The sequence below is a fragment of the Natator depressus genome, chromosome 1 (assembly GCF_965152275.1).
Source record: "Natator depressus isolate rNatDep1 chromosome 1, rNatDep2.hap1, whole genome shotgun sequence".
Classification (NCBI taxonomy): domain Eukaryota; kingdom Metazoa; phylum Chordata; order Testudines; family Cheloniidae; genus Natator; species Natator depressus.
Window position 1 is genome coordinate 332,159,242 of NC_134234.1, and position 19,412 is coordinate 332,178,653.

At 44.3% G+C, this 19,412-nt stretch overlaps 1 protein-coding gene across 1 annotated transcript in view; it reads left to right on the plus strand.

The window, feature by feature from the left end:
* The first annotated feature begins 12,207 nt into the window (after positions 1-12,207).
* Positions 12,208-19,412, plus strand: part of FRMD4A (FERM domain containing 4A) — a 552,335-nt gene continuing 545,130 nt past the window's right edge. Inside the window, exons 1-2 of the mRNA XM_074942603.1 lie at positions 12,208-12,523; positions 12,968-13,104. Of these exons, the coding sequence (XP_074798704.1) occupies positions 13,060-13,104 (45 nt within the window). The 5' untranslated portion in view covers positions 12,208-12,523; positions 12,968-13,059. The remainder of the gene's footprint in view (positions 12,524-12,967; positions 13,105-19,412) is intronic.

Consider the following 19,412-nt stretch of genomic DNA (forward strand, 5'->3'; position numbering starts at 1 on the left):
AGCCCCGCCTCCCTCTCACACACGCACACACACACCCCTGCCTCTGTGTTCACCAGCACAAACATTCCACATTAATGGTTTGCTTTGTGTCCCAGAGCAGACCAGCACAGCACGCAAGGGCTGTCAGAAACGGTGCTTTGAAAGGGGAGGGGCCATGTCTCCAGGGTAGCCGAGTTCACAACAATGAGCAGAGCGGTCACTTCAGGCATTATTGGACAGCTCTGGAGGGCAATTACAGCGCAGAAAGCAATCAAGCATCTACACTGGCAACAGAGCGCCGGAGCCTCCGTGCAAATAGACTCACGACTTTCGTCAAGGAGGTTTTTTTGCAGTGCTGCAACTGAGGAGTTTCTGCGCACAAGGTGGCTTGGCAGTGTGTACACGGCTGCAGTTTGAGCGCAAAAAGCTGCTTTACGGCACAGAAACTTGCCAGCGTAGACAAGCCCGAAGACCTTTCGCCCAACCTCTTTGCTCACCATCCCCATATCTTTGGGTCTGGATCTGGTGTAGAGCACAGCCCCTCATCTCCAGATACTCCCCCTTGCTGCAAGTTGGTGACAAGGGGCAGGGAGTGGGAGTGGCCTTGGCTCCATTCCCTTGTAAGGTGGCGTGCCCGCCCCGCCGAGTCCGCTTCTGCGGGAGGTCATGCCTCTTTGCAGTCTGGTCTGCTAGAGTATGCTCACAACCAAGGATAGGGGGAATTAACGGTACTCAATAGGCCCTGGCCTTCAAGTAGGGCAGGGCAGCAAACTATCAGGATTCTGGCCTCCAGTCAGGCAGAGCTGCAGCAGTTTATACGCCCAGCCTTCTAGTAGGATGGAGCAGCAAACAGTCAGGGTTCTGGCCTGCAGTCAGGCAGACCTGTAGCACCAAGCACAGGTTGTCCTGTAGTCCTGGCTCTGGTGGGCGACAGACAAACGTAGGGGCTCTTGGCCTACAGAGGGGGAGTACTGCCACCCCAGGGACGAGATGGCAGGGGGACACGGACCTACCCAACTCTACTGTGTCCCAGCCCAGGGCCCTAACAGTGGCAGAGTGGTCTGCCACTGGGTCAGCGGGGAATCCCCCTGCAACACTGACTGTTTTTCCGGTGGTATCCCAGCCAGACGGTAGTCTGGTTCCCCTGGACTGCTTCCTACTCTCCCCCTCGGGTGTACCTGCATCCAGGGATCATCCTCAGTCTTCCTGGATACACCACCAAGGGTAGTGGTAGCAGCTCCTCAGGTCAGGGCTCTCTGGAAGCTTGTGCTGGTCCTCAGGGCAGCAGTGGTTCACCTTGGCATCCTGCTCCAGCAACGGGGAAGGAGCATTTCTCTCCCTTGGCAGCTCTTTCTCAACTAACCTGCTGGGCCGGCCTTTTATACTTCCTTTTCCTGCCCCACACCTCTGCTTCCAGTCTGTGGGGCATGGCCCTCCTGGTTCTGCCCACCAGGTGGCTTGCGGCATTCCCTTCTAGTCCGCCTCTGAGGGAGGCTATGCTTCCTTGCTACACCCCTCCACTAGCTGACCAGAATAGCCAACCAGTTGTGAGGTGGATGGAAGTAGATTGCACTAATTTCATGTTCACAGACTGAAGAACTGCCTTCCTGTTGCAAGGGTGAGATTTCTGAGACTCTGTCCTTCCTTAGGCTGCTAATGGGATGAAGCAGATATGCCCCTCACTCAGGGCTGGGAGTAAAGTCTCAATCTAGCACTAAAATAGACATCTGACTACTAAGAATGGATTAAAAATTGTGAAACTGATCCTTCCTTAATGCAGAGAGTTGGAAAACAAGGTCCCACTGGAACCAAATGATTCTACGGTGCAAAGTTCCTTGCCTCTACCTTTTACTTTTTCTTAGTAATGCTACTGGAAGTAAAATTCTTGCATGACCCAATATGCAGATCTAGCTGTGGGGAAGGCTGGTGGGCATTTAACTTGTACGCAGTTGTGTCTGGAAGAGGAGCTGCTGTTGTTAAAATATTTTTGAGAGCTCTTGGGGATTCCAGGTGCTCTTATGCCTCTGAAAAGTAGGTCAGTCAGCACACATGTAACCTAACAGGTCACTTAAAATGTCAGTGATTAGGCTTTTCAGGACGCTTACATTAAGTTTGTGTAGCTACTGTATTTTAAAGGCCCTCCAAGCCCTATGTGGGGCCTTAATAAATCCAGCCTTTTTTAATTAACACTGAATGAGCCTGTCTGGGTTATTATCTTATAAACCTCGTATCAGTACAAACCAGCCATCATATAAAATCGGAGGCTTTTAATTGAGTAACACCGTTATAGACTGTTAATTAATTATCATGTCATCATTAAGACAGTCTTTGTGATTAACTGCTATATAATATGTTTATTGCCCAGTCATTAACCTCAAATAATAATTAAAATATTTTAGTATTGCATCAACATGCAATAATTATTCTATTTAATTTAACTGTGCTCTTGAGAACCTTAGCCTGACGACTATCAATAACAAAGGTGTGACACCCACAGGAGTACTAGCGAGAGGCTGGGCTTTATTCCTGACTTCATAGTAAAGGTTACAATAGGTTATTCCTCTGTAGCAACATTGGTGTCAATATCCACTGTGTTTACTGACCTTACATAGTGCCTGATCCAAAGCCTGTTGAAGTCAATGGAGAGACTCCCACTGACTTAACTGGACTTTGAATCAGGCCCTTACACCAGATTAAAACCTTGTCTTCACAGGTATAGGGTAGGCTGTGAATTTAAGCCACTACAGTTACACCAGTATAACTCTGTGTGGCCACTCTTATTCTGGTATAAGAATGAATGCCTTTTCCAGGTTTGTTTATGTCACTTTGGAAGTAGTATAAAATAAGCCCCCGAAAAAAGCCCTAAGAATATCCACATGGAGGATTTAGCCATATCAGTTTAATTATACTGGTAGAACTGGAAAAATATCCTATGCAGACAAACCGTTAATCTGAAATAACTTCACTGAAATCAGTGAAGTTACACCAGGGTAAACTTGGTGTAAGTGAGTTTAGAATAGGTTTCCTGTGATTTTAGTTACCCAGGGCCATCTATCTCTTGGTCCCTTAAGAAGAATTTTTCTCTGGGGACCCCACTCTCCTGGCCAGCCACAGACGTCTTGGTGGTTGTGTCCACAGCTTTGGAGTTTGGTGACGAGACGAATGTCAACTGGCTAGATAGCACATGAAGCCAGGTACCCTCATTCAGTCTGGGGAGAACCTTACTTATCTAAAAGAAAAGGAGTACTTGTGGCACCTTAGAGACTAACCAATTTATTTGAGCATAAGCTTTTGTGAGCTACAGCTCACTTCATCGGATGAAAGCTTATGCTCAAATAAATTGGTTAGTCTCTAAGGTGCCACAAGTACTCCTTTTCTTTTTGCAAATACAGACTAACACGGCTGTTACTCTGAAACCTTACTTATCTAATTGTCCCACTGAAGTGAATGGGACTGTGACAGGATCCCCAGGGTGCAGCCTGGGACCATGGGACCGCTGTGCCCCCTTAACTCTCCAGCCTGGGCTGTCTCTCACAAAGCTTTGCTAGTGACAACCAGCAAACCCCTCCAGGAGCTATCATCACTCAGCACAACTGCATGTGGAGCCCCATACCCAGCTAGATTGCATGAATGCTTCCAGAGCCACTCATGAATCACACAGAGAAAGGCACCAGCCAAATGCCCCCTGCTTCCAGCCTTGTACCTCAAGAATATACCATCTTGCACTGCTCAAGATGAGCAGTGAAAATTTATTTTCCATTCATCGATGGAAAGTAGATATACACTAGCCTTTGTAAACCTGAGCAAACACCCTTACCAAACACTTCAGGAAAACTCACCGGTAAAGATAAACAATTAAACAAATTTATTGACTACAAAAGATAGATTTTAGGTGATTATAAGTGATAGGCAAAAAGAGTGGTTACCAAAAGAAAATGAAATATAAGCACACAGTCTAAACTCTCAACCCTATTAGACTGGACAACATCTAGATTAAGCAGTTTTCTCACCCCACCGGAAATTGCAGTTCATAGTATGCAGGTTTCACCCTTGAAACCTGGGCCAGTCTCCTCTGTTGGAGTCTTCAGTCTTCTGAGTGTCCTTGTTGCTTGCAGCATAGGTGGGGGAAGTAGAAAGGCCTAGCATGTGACCACTGTGTTCTGTTTTATATCCTTAGTCCATGTGCTTGGAGAACACAAGTCCAGGCATGTGCGGTGGGTATTGCTGATTCACAAGATGAAGCAATACCCCTGGTGTATCTCCTTTGAGTGAGTCATTGAATTGTAACTCCTCTGCTGAACAATGGCTGGTGATGTCTGTTCAGCACCCACCTGGGCATTGGTTACCTCCCTTGTTATTGCCTCTGGAGAGCTAGTATCTGGGTGTTTCCCAAACTCTCAGCATATTTTAGTGACAGCCATACGAAACAATTCTCATAACTTCAAATACCCTAATGATATACATATTTAGATAGAATGATGGCTTTCAGCAGATCATAACCTTTCCCGATACCTCACACGGCCTGCTTTATATGAAATATCACAATTGTATATCAATGATGAATATGGGGGTTACAGGGCACTCCCCCAAGGTATAGAATGTCACAGGGACCATTCACCAGATAAGGTATAACTGAAAGTGAGCAAGGGAGAAAAAAAAATGGGCCCATAGCAAGTTCCCTGCTTCGAATTAGGACCAAGCCATTGGCTTTCTTCACAGCACCCCTTAAATGTGGTTGTCCCGTGTCTAAAATTGGCCCTATATTGAGTTTGGCTGATTTTCTAATGATATTTTTCCATGTTACGTCCTCACGTGGGACAACAAATGCTGCCTCTTCAGCTGCCTCCAGTGTTCCAGGCCACCTAGCAGGAAAGAATGATGGAGTAACCACAGACTTCCCTTCTCCCTCAGGGCTCCAGTGTTGTCTCTTCTGTTGACAGCCTACTGGCCCCAGCACCATCCAATTCTCTCTAAATTTGGTAGGAGAATCCTCTGACCCATAACAATATTTGCCAGGAGCTTCTGATAAGATTCTGGAAAGAAACAGTTAGGATCTAGTGGGATCTGTTCAGAGGCCATGATTAATGATTTTTGAGCAATTGGGTTTGTGGAGGGGAGTGTAGGAAGGAGAAGAGAAGAGATAATGGGATAAATCTCTTTCTATGGCTTTATTACAGCGGATATCACAAAGGATAAATTATTTGCTAGAGTCATCCTCTTTCCCTGCTTGAGGATATTCTACGAGTAAGTCAAGAAGTCCTCAGATTTGCCTGTTCAAGTTTATGTGATTTTAAATGTATTTCTCTGCAGCTTGGTTATGACTGTCAGAAATTCAAGCGGCATCGCTTTGTTGCAATTTGTCAGATTGTCCCATGGAATGATTTCTGTACTCTGACTGGATGAATGCAGATGCACTTCTGGTATGTGTATTGGCACATGCAAATCATAGAATTTGGTTTTTGAGAATGAACGTCCAGTTGAACTTGATCACTTGAATATAGGTAGGAAGAAAACACATACAAGAGTGCAAACATTAGTGAACAGAACGTCATTCTAGCCTGTATCATTGACACTGGAGCTGAGTTTAAATGACAACAGTCAGATCTGAATTCTGAACACCACAGTGATTTGCAGATATTTGGATGTGGGGCTTGGGCTTGGGTTTGGGCCTGTCTTTCAATGCTAAACTAAAAATAATAAGATTATCATCAATTCATGGGGAGTTGGATCAGATCCCATTGGGTGCCTGATCCCATAATCCTTTCTCACTTTGAGTAACACTTACTCATTCAATGTAAATAGTACTACTCATGTGCATAAGTACTGCTCAACATGGGTAAGGGTTGGACAATACTGCCTTTTAAGAACATAAGAGCGGCCATACTGGGTCAGACCAAAGGTCCATCTAGCCCAGTATCCTGTCTTCCGAAAGGGGCCAATGGCAGGTGCCCCAGAGGAATGAACAGAACAGGTAATCATCAGGTGATCCATCCCGTCGCCCATTCCCAGCTTCTGGCAAACAGCGGCTAGGGACACCATCCCTGCCCATCCTGGCTAATAGCTATTGATGGCCTATCATCCATGGATTTATCTAGTTCTTTTTTGAACCCTGTTATAGTCTTGGCCTTCACAACATCCTCTGTCAAAGAGTTCCACAGGCTGACTGTGCATTTTGTGAAGCAGTACTTCCTTTTGTTTGTTTTAAACCTGCTGCCTATTAATTTCATTTGGTGACCCCTAGTTCTTGTGTTATGAGAAGGAGAAATAAGACTTCCTTATTTACTTTCTCCAAACCGGTCATGATTTTATAGACCTCAATCATATCCCCCCCTTAGTCATCTTTTTTCCAGGCCGAAAAGTCCCAATATTTATTAATCTCTTCTCATATGGAAGCCGTTCCATACGCCTAATCATTTTTATCGACCTTTTCTGAACCTTTTCTAATTCCAATATATCTTTTTTGAGATGGGGCAACCACATCTGCATGCAGTAATCAAGATGTGGGCATTACCATGGATTTATATAGGGGCAATATGATATTTTCTATCTTATTATCTATCCCTTTCTTTATGATTTCCAATATTCTGTTTGCATTTTTGACTCCCACTGCACATTGAGTGAATATTTTCAGAGAACTATCCAAAATGACTCTAAGATTTCTTTCTTGAATGGTAACAGCTAATTTAGATCCCATCATTCTATACGAATAGTTGGGATTATGTTTTCCAATGTGCAGTATTTTGCATTAATCACCATTGCATTTAATCTACCATTTTGTTGCCCAGTAACCAAGTTTTGAGTGATCCCTTTGTAGCCCTTTGCAGTCTGCCCGGGATTTAACTATCTTGAGAAGCTTTTTATCATCTGCAAACTTTGCCACCTCACTGTTTACCCCCTTTTCCAGATCATTTATGAATCTATTGAATAGCACTGGTCCCAGTACCGACCCCTGGGAGACACCACTATTTACCCTCTCAGTTCTGAAAACTGACCATTTATTCCTACCCTTTGTTTCCTACTGCCTTTTAATAATTAAAGTAATAATGATATTATTACCGACTAATATAGGGAATTATCTCCCTACTACCTGAATAATAGCCCCTTAACTACTATATTCATTCCCTGTTCCACAGGCTCACACACTGCACTATTTCCTATTCAACACTATTCATACCTCTAAAAGTCATTCTATGATAGACAGGAGAGAAGGTTTCTCGCTGCTCTTCTTTGCCCATAAGGGATCATTGTAGCATAGATTTAGGGCTTATCTATACAGTGGGATAGGGTTGCCAGGCATCCAGTTTTTGACCGGAACGCCCGGTCAACAGGGAGGCTCTGTGCGCTTCCCCTGCCCCAAGTGCCTGCCCTAGCCCTGCATGTCTCCCAGAAGTGGCTGCCAGGTCCCACATGAGCAGCCAGGGAGGCTCTGTGCGCTTCCCCTGCCCCAAGTGCCTGCTCCACAGCTCCCATTGGCCAGGCACCACGACCAATGGAAGCTGAAGGGGTGGTGCCTGCAGATCCCGTACCCCACACCGATATCCCAACCCCTTGCCCCAGCCCTGAGCTCCATTCTACACCCCAAGCCCTCATCCACCGTGGCTTAACAACCATGTAAAAGAAGCAGTGAGAGATAAAAAGGCATCTTTTAAAAAGTGGAAATCAAATCCTAGTGAGGTAAATAGAAAGGAGCATAAACACTGCCAAATTAAATGTAAAAATGAAATAAGAAAAGCCAAAAAGGAGTTTGAAGAACAGCTAGCCAAAAAGTCAAAAGGTAATAACAAAATGTTTTTAACTACATCAGAAGGAGGAAGCCTGCTAAACAACCAGTGGGGCCCCTGGACAATCGAGATACAAAAGGAGCTCTTAAAGACGATAAAGTCATCGCGGAGAAACTAAATGAATTCTTTGCTTCAGTCTTCATGGCTGAGGATGTTAGGGAGATTCCCAAATATGAGCCGTCTTTTGTAAGTGACAAATCTGAGGAATTTTCACAGATTGAAGTGTCAGTAGAGGAGGTTTTGGAATTAATTGAGAAACTTAACAGTAACAAGTCACTGGGACCAGATGGAATTCACCCAAGAGTTCTGAAAGAACTCACATATGAAATTGTGGAACTATTAACTATGATTTGTAACCTGTCCTTTAAATCAGCTACTGTACCCAATGACTGGAAGATAGCTAATGTAATGCCAATCTTTAAGAAGGGCTTTAGAGGTGATCCTGGCAATTACAGACCGGTAAGTCTAACGTCAGTACCGGGCAAATGAGTTGAGACAATAGTAAAGAATAAAATTGTCAGACACATAGAAGAACATAAATTGTTGCGCAAAAGTCAACATGGCTTCTGTAAAGGGAGAGCGTGTCTTACCAATCTATTAGAGTTCTTTGAGGGGGTCAGCACACATGTGGACAAGGGGGATCCAGTGGACATAGTGTACTTAGATTTCCAGAAAGCCTTTGACAAGGTCCCTCACCAAAGGCTCTTATGTAAATTAAGTTGTCATGGGATAAGAGGGAAGATCCTTTCATGGACTGAGAACTGGTTAAAAGACAGGGAACAAAGGGTAGGAATAAATGGTAAATTTTCAGAATGGAGAGAGGTAACTAGTGGTGTTCTCCAAGGGTCAGTCCTAGAACAAATCCTATTCAACTTATTCATAAATGATCTGGAGAAAGAGGCAAACAGTGAGGTGGCAAAGTTTGCAGATGATACTAAACTGCCTAAGATAGTTAAGACCAAAGCAGGCTGTGAAGAACTTCAAAAAGATCTCACAAAACTAAGTGATTGGGCAACAAAATGGCAAATGAAATTTAATGTGGATAAATGTAAAGTAATGCACATTGGAAAAAATAACCCCAGCTATACATACAATATGGTGGGGGCTAATTTAGCTACAACTACTCAGGAGAAAGATCTTGGAGTCATCGTGGATAGTTCCCTGACGACATCCACGCAGTGTGCAGCGGCAGTCAAAAAAGCAAACAGGATGTTAGGAATTATTAAAAAAGGGATAGAGAATAAGATGGAGAATATTTTATTGCCCTTATATTAATCCATGGTATGCCCACATTTTGAATACTGCGTACAGATGTGGTCCCCCCATCTCAAAAAAGATCTACTGGCATTAGAAAAGATTCAGAAAAGGTCAACTAAAATGATTAGGGGTTTGGAACGGGTCCCATATGAGGAGAGATTAAAGAGGCTCGGACTTTTCAGCTTGGAAAAGAGGAGACTAAGGGGGAATATGATAGAGGTATATAAAATCATGAGTGGTGTGGAGAAAGTGAATAAGGAAAAGTTATTTACTTGTTCCCATAATATAAGAACTAGGGGCCACCAAATGAAATTAATGGGTAGCAGGTTTAAAACAAATAAAAGGAAGTTCTTCACTCAGCGCACAGTCAACCTGTGGAACTCCTTGCCTGAGGAGATTGTGAAGGCTAGGACTATAATGGGGTTTAAAAGAGAACTGGATAAATTCATGGAGATTAAGTCCATTAATGGCTATTAGCCAGGATGGGTAAGGAATGGTGTCCCTAGCCTCTGTTTGTCAGAATGTGGAGATGGATGGCAGAAGAGAGATCACTAGATCATTACCTGATAGGTTCACTCCCTCTGGGGTACCTGGCATTGGCCACCATTGGGAGACAGGATACTGGGCTGGATGGACCTTTGGTCTGACCCAGTATGGTCCTTCTTATGTTCTTATGGTCCTTTCTGGCCTTAACAGCTATGATTTTCTGGCAGCATGGCTTGTGTCCTGCTGAGGTTTCCTTTGATAAAGTTGGATCTGAAATTTGTGTGTTTGTATGTATGGGGGGAGGGTAATTGTTATATTCTCTCTTGTTTTCAGTTCTTGTTAATGTCCTAGAGGACTCAAATTCTGACCATTAGGGGTAAGATTTTCCATATATCAAATACCAGTTAGGTACCTAAATAAGGATCAGGTTTTAAGAAGTGCTCAGTATTCAGCAGCAATAACTGCATGGGAACAAATCCTTCTAAACACAGCCTGGTTTGTGCTCAAGTCGAGGGTTAAACTGTTTGCCTAGTTTCCAGATAGGAAAACATTTTCCCCTCAGCCCCACGACGTACTACCAGTGACTTAGGGATGGTGAATAGAGCTGGGTAGGAAACTATTTCCTCATTCCATTAAAATTTAGGAGTTTTCCTGTTCCACACTGGGAAGAAAGCGAGACTTTTTTAAAAAATTGGGGTGTGGGGAGGGGAAGAGCAAGCCACCCTAGAAAGCCAATAGCCTGGTGGTTAGGGCACTCACATAGAATATGGGAGGTGCAGGTTTAAGTCCCTGCTCTGGCTGAGTCTGAACCTGGGTCTCCCATTTCCCATGTATTTGGTTTATCTAGTGCAGGGGTTCTGAAACTGAAGGTTGTGACCCTCAAGGGGTTGCAAGGTTATTAGGTGGGGGGTCGCGAGCTGTCAGCCTCCACCCCAAACCCCGCTTTGCCTCCAGCATTCATAATGGTGTTAAATATATTAAAAGGGGTTGCACTCAGAGGCTTGCAGTGTGAAAGGGGTCACCAGTACAAAAGTTTGAGAACCATTGATCTAGTGGGCTATTGGCTATCCTGGGATCTCTCTCTTTCTCTGTGTAACCAGAAAGTCCATCCTGATCCTAAGAAATTTTTGTTGGAACATTTCCACAAAAAGTTTCAGTTTCGATGAATAGGCATTTTCCAACAAGAAATGTTTCATCAAAAAAATGGCAACCAACTCTAGTGGTAGAATCTATATCTGGAGCATTGCTAATGTATCTGGTTGTACTTTCTGACCATCCCCACAATGGGTCTCACCAGCCCTTCTCTGGCATTTATTTGTCAGGGGGGAAGACCACAGTCTCTTCCTCGCCTATGACTTTGTACCCAAGCCATATGTGCCGATGCCAGGGGTGCTCCGGGGCTCAAGCACCCACCAGCCTCAGCTGTTTGGTGGTGCTGCTGATCAGCTGTTTGGTGGCTGGTGGGAGGCACTTGGGGGAGGGAGGAGAGCAGCAAGCCGCAGGCACCACAAACCAGAACTAGCTCCCAGTCTTTGGTTAGGAGTTCACCCTACAACTGTACTCTTTATAGAAGCTGGAGATTGAAGAGACCTCTGTGATCAATTTATTATCTTGCCATTGCAGGACTGTTGACTTTACATTGGTCCCACCCATCTCTGGAAAATTATAACGAGTGGCTCCAAAAACCAAACAACCCACCAACCCTAAAGGCACTTGCCTGGGAACTGTGAAAGTATCTCACATTTGTCAGGCAGACTCTAGAGTTGCAGAGCTGGCTGTTTACGCGGCTGTGTTATCCTTGTAATCACACAAATACAGAGCTGAACAGTTTCACATGTGGGTTAGTACAGGGAAAACTTGAACAGCTGTCGCCTGTGGGTATTTGCTGTTGATGTTTAAAATCTTCTGTTACATATTTTATATTTTGATGCCCTTAGACATTTTTTAAAAGGTTGCTTTCATCTCCCCCCCCCCCCCCCCCCCAGATTCCCCTGTCTCGAGTTATTTAAGGAATTTGTCTCTGTCTTCCTTGGAATATTGTCAACCTCCTGCTTCTCCTCAGAGAAGAGTGTTTTGTTTGCTTATTTTTGGTGCAGTCCGGGGGTATAACAACTTGTAACATCCCATGCCGGAAGGAGAGGGAGAATAACCCAGTGGAGAGAGAGACAGTAGCCTGATGGTTAGGGTGAGATCCTTGGGGTGGGGAGATTTTACTTCAATTTCCTGCTCCATCCATAGACTTTCTGTGTGACCAATCTGTGCCTCAGTTTCCCACCTGCTTTAAAAAAAGTGGGAATGATACCTTGAGGTGGGTTGTGAAGATAAAAACATTAAAGAGGAGTTCAGGTACAATGGACGTGGGTGCCTTACGAGTGCCTTAGAGTATTTCATAGGGGAAGTTCTGATAATTACCTTGATATGCTGACACTTTAAACTGGTGGCCTTCACAATAGAATGCTTTATTTTCTAAAGTTCTGTGAAAACCAATCTCTTTCACTTAAATCCGATATTTAAACAAGTGGCTTCTTCTCAGGCTAATTTGTCTTGTGTCTTAACAGTCTCCCATCCCCACAATTAGCCTTCGACGTCTGTCTGAGCTGTAGACGCTCCACAGGGGATCCTAACATGTAGCCTTATGGAGGGGAGTGTCGGGGGGGGGGGAAGATTCCTGGCTCTGCTGTTTGCATGTGGTACAGCCAGTGTGATCAGAGCGCTAACAGACCAGGCTATGTAATTACATGTCTCTAGTAAGTGTGTTAGCTCCACAGGGAGCTGAGTCCATTTGGAGAGGAGGAGAAATAGATTTTATTTTTTTGGGTAAGGTGAAAAGGGTCAGTGCATAACCCAGTTCTCACTCGAATATGATAAAGGTAATTGTTGCTCTCAAGTGAATGCCTGGCGCTTCCTGGTTCTGCTCCTCTCGTTCATTGCTCATGTCTGTATTATGCAGACGTCTGCTTTCCAAAGAGAGGAGCAGGTTTTTATGAGAAGAGAGAAGAAAATTGCCCGTTTTGGAAGCGGTATGTTGTGATATTTATTAGCATTGTTTCTGCATCAGTACTGCGGGGGGAAGGAGCAGAGAGTCTGGGATATTGCTGCTTTATCCACAATAAAGATAATGACAATTAAATCAATTAATCGTATTCAATATGGTGGGTGTGTGGGGGAGGGAGAGTGTTGTATCCTGTATTCTAACCTCTCATGTAGGTGTTTGATATGAGTCTTGTGTTCCTGCAGCTTACTGTAGCTTTGTACATCTAATCTTTAAATATCCTGCAGCTTCCGATATCTCATTCTTCCAGCAGGCTCTCCATTCCATTTCTCTCCTCCCCCTAGTGTAAAATTTGGCCTAGCTTCAGCTTTTTTCCTGGATTGAGAAGGGGTGGTTGTTGTTTGTTTTTTTTTCCTACTCCATCTCTAGGAAAATGCTATCTGACCCTGATTCTGGATTTCTATTTTTGTAGCTTGCTGTAGGTGCTGCTGGATGCTTTGCTGTGATACAGGGCCGAAGGCTGACCAAATCCGAGGGAGGATTTGTATGTAGGAAGAGAAGGTTATGGCTGTTCAGCGTGCTCCAGAATCTGCTCTTAGCTTGTTGATGGTAAGTGCTTGCTGAAATATGGAGCTTATTGAGGGGCTGGTGGGGAGATTGCATGGATCCTGAGCAGAAAATCATTGAGAGACCGTGTTGACTACATGCTTTTCTTTAACAGGTCCTGGAGAACTTTGAAAATGAGTTCATTTGGAACATACATAGAAACATTCCTCTGATGGTGGTTTTAAGCATATTGACCACTAATAATGTTCATATTTTGAAATGCCTTTAATATACAGGTATATTTGCATCTTGGTTTATCCCAACCTGTAGAGACTTCCACATAGTTCATCATATGAGAATCTAAAATCTGTCTTTTCTTCCTTCTGCTTTCTCTCATTTTTTCCTTGCTAATTGCAAGACAGCTAAATGCCAAGGAGTCTTTTCCCCCATCAATCCATGTACATATGTCTTTAACAATGAATGGATGCTTAGAGATGATGCTGTTATCATCATTTGGTAAACCAGTGAATAGTCACTTGACTAGCTAATGAGTATGCTGGACGTGATATTGACTACAACCTGTAGAGAGAAATGGCTAGTGTTTATATGAGACATTTACTACATGTTGCGCTACTGACCTACTTTTAAAAGTTCTGCAGATTTATAATATTTCAAAGAAGATTATTTAGCATAAAACGTGGTGGCTGAGTCCAGGAAAATAATGGTATCTTGCTGCAATTAAAATAAACCTTTGGTGGCATCAGAGGTGGATGTTAAGCTTTATTTTTGTTTCAATCTCTCTCTCTCTTTTTTAAAAATCATTTGTGTTGCCATTTTCTATGCTGCAGCATAAGAAGGAATTTTAGTGTAAGATCTCTGCTGGATTTGTTTGTGTCCAAATGTCTCCGTAACATTTCCACAAGAGGCTTTTTACAAGCAAAGAGCAAGTGCAATATATATATATTGATCTTTGCTTTCTGACTAAGAAAGGGAATGTCTCCTGGAACATAGCATTTGCAGACATGATGAGTTTATCAAGGGGATGCTGCACGATAATAGGTCTGTAGCGTCTTGAGTTGTTAACAAAGGTCAAGCTGAGAAGGGCAAATCTTATGTCTGTTGCTTGAAACCCTAAATACGCTATTAAATGTACTGATGATTTGTTTTTATATTTGTTGGAGACTAATGTGCTATACAGGCTGCCCTTTCTTTCTTCCATCTCTCCCAGGCTTTTTAAATGGTCTCTTCCTTTTCCCTGCCTCTGACCTTTCACAGATATACTAAAAGGTCCCCAGTTTCTAAAGCAGTCAGTGCAAATAGTTGTAGGAGGAATTATTTATTTTGTTTTCATTCTATCTTAATTCTCAGCCTGTATTTTTATCTTTCCAATTTACCCCCCACCTTGTTTTATTTCTTTTAACAAGTTCTGTGTGTTGGGTGAAATTCTGTCACTGTGCAAAGCTGCCTGAAAAATGTGCACCCAAAAATCTGAGTTTCTACGGCTCTGTGCACAACAAGGCATGCCCACATGTATATGTATCCTGTATTCTACCTTGCAGTACTATTTTCTGCAGTTCACTGTGCATCTAATCTCTAAATATCCTGCAGCTTCTGTTATCTCAATTCTCATGCACCTGTATGTAACATATCGGCAAATTTTGTGGTGTAGATCCCTTTAGTGGCTACTTCGCTAGTGCATAACTGCCCAATACTGCTACCAGCTATTGGAGCTACTCCTTTAGCTCAAGTGATAGGGTTGTGTGCCATGGATCTGAAAGTCTTAGTTTCTAACCCTTCTGGCAATCTGTTTAGAGGGTTGATATAGTGCTGGGACAGGGAAATATGCATTGAAACTCAGTAACAAATGCCCCAAGCTTCTAGGTTCAAATGTCTCTCTGGGGCTTCTGTGCAAAGGGGTGTTGTTCTGGCGTATTCTGAATGGGATGAAGATTTGTAGCTAAAAAAATTCCACTGCCCTTTTGCCTCTGCTGTTTGTTTTGTTTTGTTTTGTTTTCTGGTGTATGACGAGATGTAGCCACCAATCAGAATCCCCGCCTTTGGCTCTATTTAAAATGCATGCTTGAGCAGCCTGCCCTTGGGTCAGTAACAAATACCTACATCATCCTGCTGTAATGAAACCTTTTCTCCGAATTCCCCTACACTAAAAGGATTAAACCCTTCACCTTCAGGAAATAGCTCTTAATGCTGTGGTGGGCTATCCACATCAAGGGAACCTTTTCTAAACATTTTCAGTACCACACTTTCCCATCAGTAATGTGTGCCTCAAGGGTTCCACCATCCATTTTTTTTTCAGGCACAAAAGCAGTGCTGTTGGAGAGGGGTTACTTCTCTGTGCATGCTATAAGACTACTACTACTTAGCCTTTAAATGGTTCTTCCAACTGGAGATCTCCAGGCATTTACCTAAGGTGGTGATGTTATCCCTATTTTACAGATAGGGAAATCAAGGCAGTTAATGGGCTTGCCCAAGCTCATACACACAGTAAGTCAGTGGCAGATATGGGAATGTAGATGACCCAAACACTGGACCATACTGCTTTCCCAAATGCCACTGGCAATTGTCATGGAAAATTATCATTTGTGGTCATGCCCACGGCATGCTAGGCACTTCCCATATGTACCAGTTGAGTATGCCCCAAGGGGCTCACAGATTAAGGAAAGGCAGGCAGGCAGGCCTGGTCTGCACAAGGTTTAACTAATGGTGTGATCTAGTTAAATCAGTGCAAACCTTGTGTGGACAGTCTTATTTCAGTTTATTATTATTTTTATTTATTGATTTGTGTAGCACTAGTGCCTAGCAGCCCCAGTGATACACCCAGGACTCCCATTGTGCTAGGGCCTGTACAAACACAGAACAAAAAGACAGCCCTTGCCCCATAGGGACTGTCTTTTTGTCTGCTTTTACATCAAAATAATCATGTCCACACAGGCTAGAACTAGCTTAAATAAATTGGTTTAAAAACAGATTCAAGTTCAACTGGTGCAACTTTCCCCTATAGACAGGAGTCAGGGAAGAGGCCCAGTGAAAGGGCTTTTTTACACAAATCCAAATTGGGTTTTTCCTGCTGTAGAGTTGTTACATTTAATACAAATGGGAACAGACTGAAAAGTTTAAATGTGAATCCCTTATTTCTTGGCAATGATCCTTCATTATTAGAAATGACTTGAGCCTGGGCAGTGCCTTGCCTTGCAGAATTCATGTTACCAAGCTGCACAGATTGCAACAGACAAGCAGTGTCACTTCATCTGGAACCGAGGAAGTAGCCTGCTACAGAGCATCAGCAATTTTATCTGTAGGATCACCTGATCACTAGTGTCCAGGTTGCATCAGCCTCTGTGTTCCAGGAGGAGTGAGCATTATAAGGGTGTAAGAGCATGTGTATCTTCATCCCAGACAAGCCATTGCATTTTCTGTGTCAGGCTCTTTAGCACTGATGCAACAACAGTACAAATTTTATGTTCATCTGATCAGTCTGCTGCAATGTTTTAAAGCAGCAGACAGGTATTGATCATGGGGGGTTTAATGACATAGTAAGTTATGTTACCTGGTTTCTGTTGAGACAGCATCACAGCATTTCATACAATTAGTTCTCAGGGATGTGACCTTTAGAGTACCATAGGTTAAAACACCTTTTAATATGCACTGATTGACTGCAGAGGTTCAGAATGGGAAGGCATCAACCACAGCTGTCCTCAGCAGTTAAGCCAAAATGCTGCTGCACAAAATGATCTCCTCCTGTCATGTCACTCACCTTTCCATTGGCTCTGCTTCCCCTGTATCTCACGATGAAGCTTCTCTTTCTCCTCAGCAAGGGCGTGGTGGGCCCTACTTCCGTTCACATCTGAGCTTTCGTCTCCTGCTTCCCCTCGTGTTATCTTCACTGCCTCTTATCTAGCTAATGTAGCAACCCTATCTGCCTGGATATCTCTTTTAGCGCCAATCTCCTTACAGGTTTTGATGGACAGACCTGGTTCTTCTGGATCCCACCTCCAGCCCAGCAGGGTGTAACTTCTTTAGTTTCTTCCCATATGAATTTAGTTGGTGGTGCCTCCACCCCCCTCGCTCCTTCCGGGCAGGGTCACCAGGGCAGCTTGGAAGGAAAATTACAATAACACAACCACATACAATATATGCAACACAGTCATTATACTAAACAGGAAGTAAATATAACATAACAGGGTAAACCACTACTCTCACGCTCACTGGTGGCCATGCCGATAATACCCGTGAATTTCCCCTGTCACATGACCTGATATTGCAAACCAAACAATTAGTCTCCTGTTTGTACATGTATTTTGTAGGGGCCCTTGATAACTCGTGACAACAATATCTTCTGTAGCAGCAATAAGCAACCTAGCTGACTTCATTCAGTACAACCCAAAAGATTCTCACGTGGGATAAAATGGTAAGTCCTTCCATGGATTTAATAGGCTGCAGGTAATAAAATCCCCAAACCTTCAGCCCCTGGTTTGAGGACACAGATCAGGGAGTCTCCCAGACAATTTCCCTGACCATCTAAAAGATGGTCCATTCACAAGTCCATCAATGATTCTTCAGTTCAGAGATGGATCTTGACTCCTCAGCCACTGCCGACCACTGCTGAATAAGTGATGATCACAGCTGGCAGGGATCCTCTTCATGCAGGAATAAGGCTGCTTCTTGTCCCAAGATTTCCCCTCACCACAAAGGGATGCAGGGGTCAGGTGCAGATACAAAACTCCTCTAAACATCCTCCCCTAGAGCTCAGATAAACTCACAGTAGTAGGGCAGCCCTAAGCTAGCTGCCAGAGCAGTAGAGGCTGATTTCACCTAAGGCAGAGAAGCACTAACTCAGCCTGCCTGGGTGGGGAGTTTTCCCAACAAAGCTCTTTAAACTGGGAGCCACCTTGAAGAGGGAAAGGACCAAGCTGAGGGCCGTTGCTTCCAGATACCCAGAGGCCAGTTCTCAGGGGGATCCCTGCATGCACCCTGAGACTCATGAGCTTTCCCACAGTAACTCCTACCCTTTCTGGGCTTCCCCCTCTCAATGCTCCTAGCATAGGCACCAACTCCAAGGGTGCTCCGGGACTGGAGCACCCATGGGAAAAAATGGTGGGTGCTTAGCACCCACTGGCAGCCCCCCATCAGAACCTCCCCCTCCCCCCAGTGCCTCCTGCCCACCGGTGTGCCCTGCCAATCAGTGCCTCCCCCTCCCTCCCAGTGCCTATCACCTGCCACGGATCAGCTGTTTCGCGATGTCTGGAGGCACTGGGAGGGCGGAGGGGAGGAGCGAGTATGCAGCGTGCTCAGGGGAGAGGGTGGGACAGGAAGAGACAGGGCAGAGGTGGAGCAGGGGTGGGAAGAAGCAGGGCGGAGTTGGGGCATTGAGGGAAGGGGTGGCGCCGGGGGGGAGCACCCCTTGGCAGATTAGAAACTCGGCACCTATGGCTCCCAGACGGCACATCTCACTTCCTATTGGTCAGGCTAGCTCTTTTGAGGCTTTTACTTGTCAATCATTTGACTCTACCCGCTCCTTTCCTTCAGACACTACCCCTCCCCTGATGAGGTGCACTGGTGGCCATCCAGCCACACCTGCTATCCTCCCCCAAGCTGGCAGGGCCCCTGTCCCTCAGAATAGTGTCTCACTCACTTGGGTGCCTAGCAGACTCTGAATCTGCCCTTGGCCCCCCTTTCCTCCCCAGGACAGTGCGTCCCCCTGAGTTGTTAGCGCACAGAGACCCAGGAACCTAGGTAAGCCCCCGATGGTTACACTGAGGTGCTTATTTCGCCCCCATTACCATAGTATCTGAGCCCCTCATGGTCACTGTTGGACTTAACCTTCTAATACCTTCTAGGGCTACATAAATGATCAATAATAAATGTCAGCCCTCCCTAAATAATGTTCCATTTAGAAATCACGTATATCTTAGTACAATAGTAACGACAATCGCTTGTGTTTATAGAGGCATCTTTTGTCCCAAAGGGCTTTGTAAGGTTTAAAACATCACTAACACTATGAAATAAAAATAACACTGACAACACCTATCTATAATATCCAGTTACATTATAAATGGAGGATGCTGAGGCACAAGGTAGGATTCAGGATACCTTGGTTCCACTCCAGTATTTTTGTGAATTTCCTACTTAAGATAGGCTATTTCAAAGGAGCTGAATGCAGTCAGGTGCCTGAATTGCACTAAATCAATGGGCGCTCGGTTCCAACTCCTTTAGGTTCCTTTGAAAATCCCAGGGCCTGTTTCTCTGTGCCTCGACTTCTCCCTTTTTAAAAAGGGAATAATACTTCCCTCTCAGAAGTTAGACTTAACTCTTCAGAGTCTCTCAAACACTTCAGAATGTTTGGCCCTGATCTT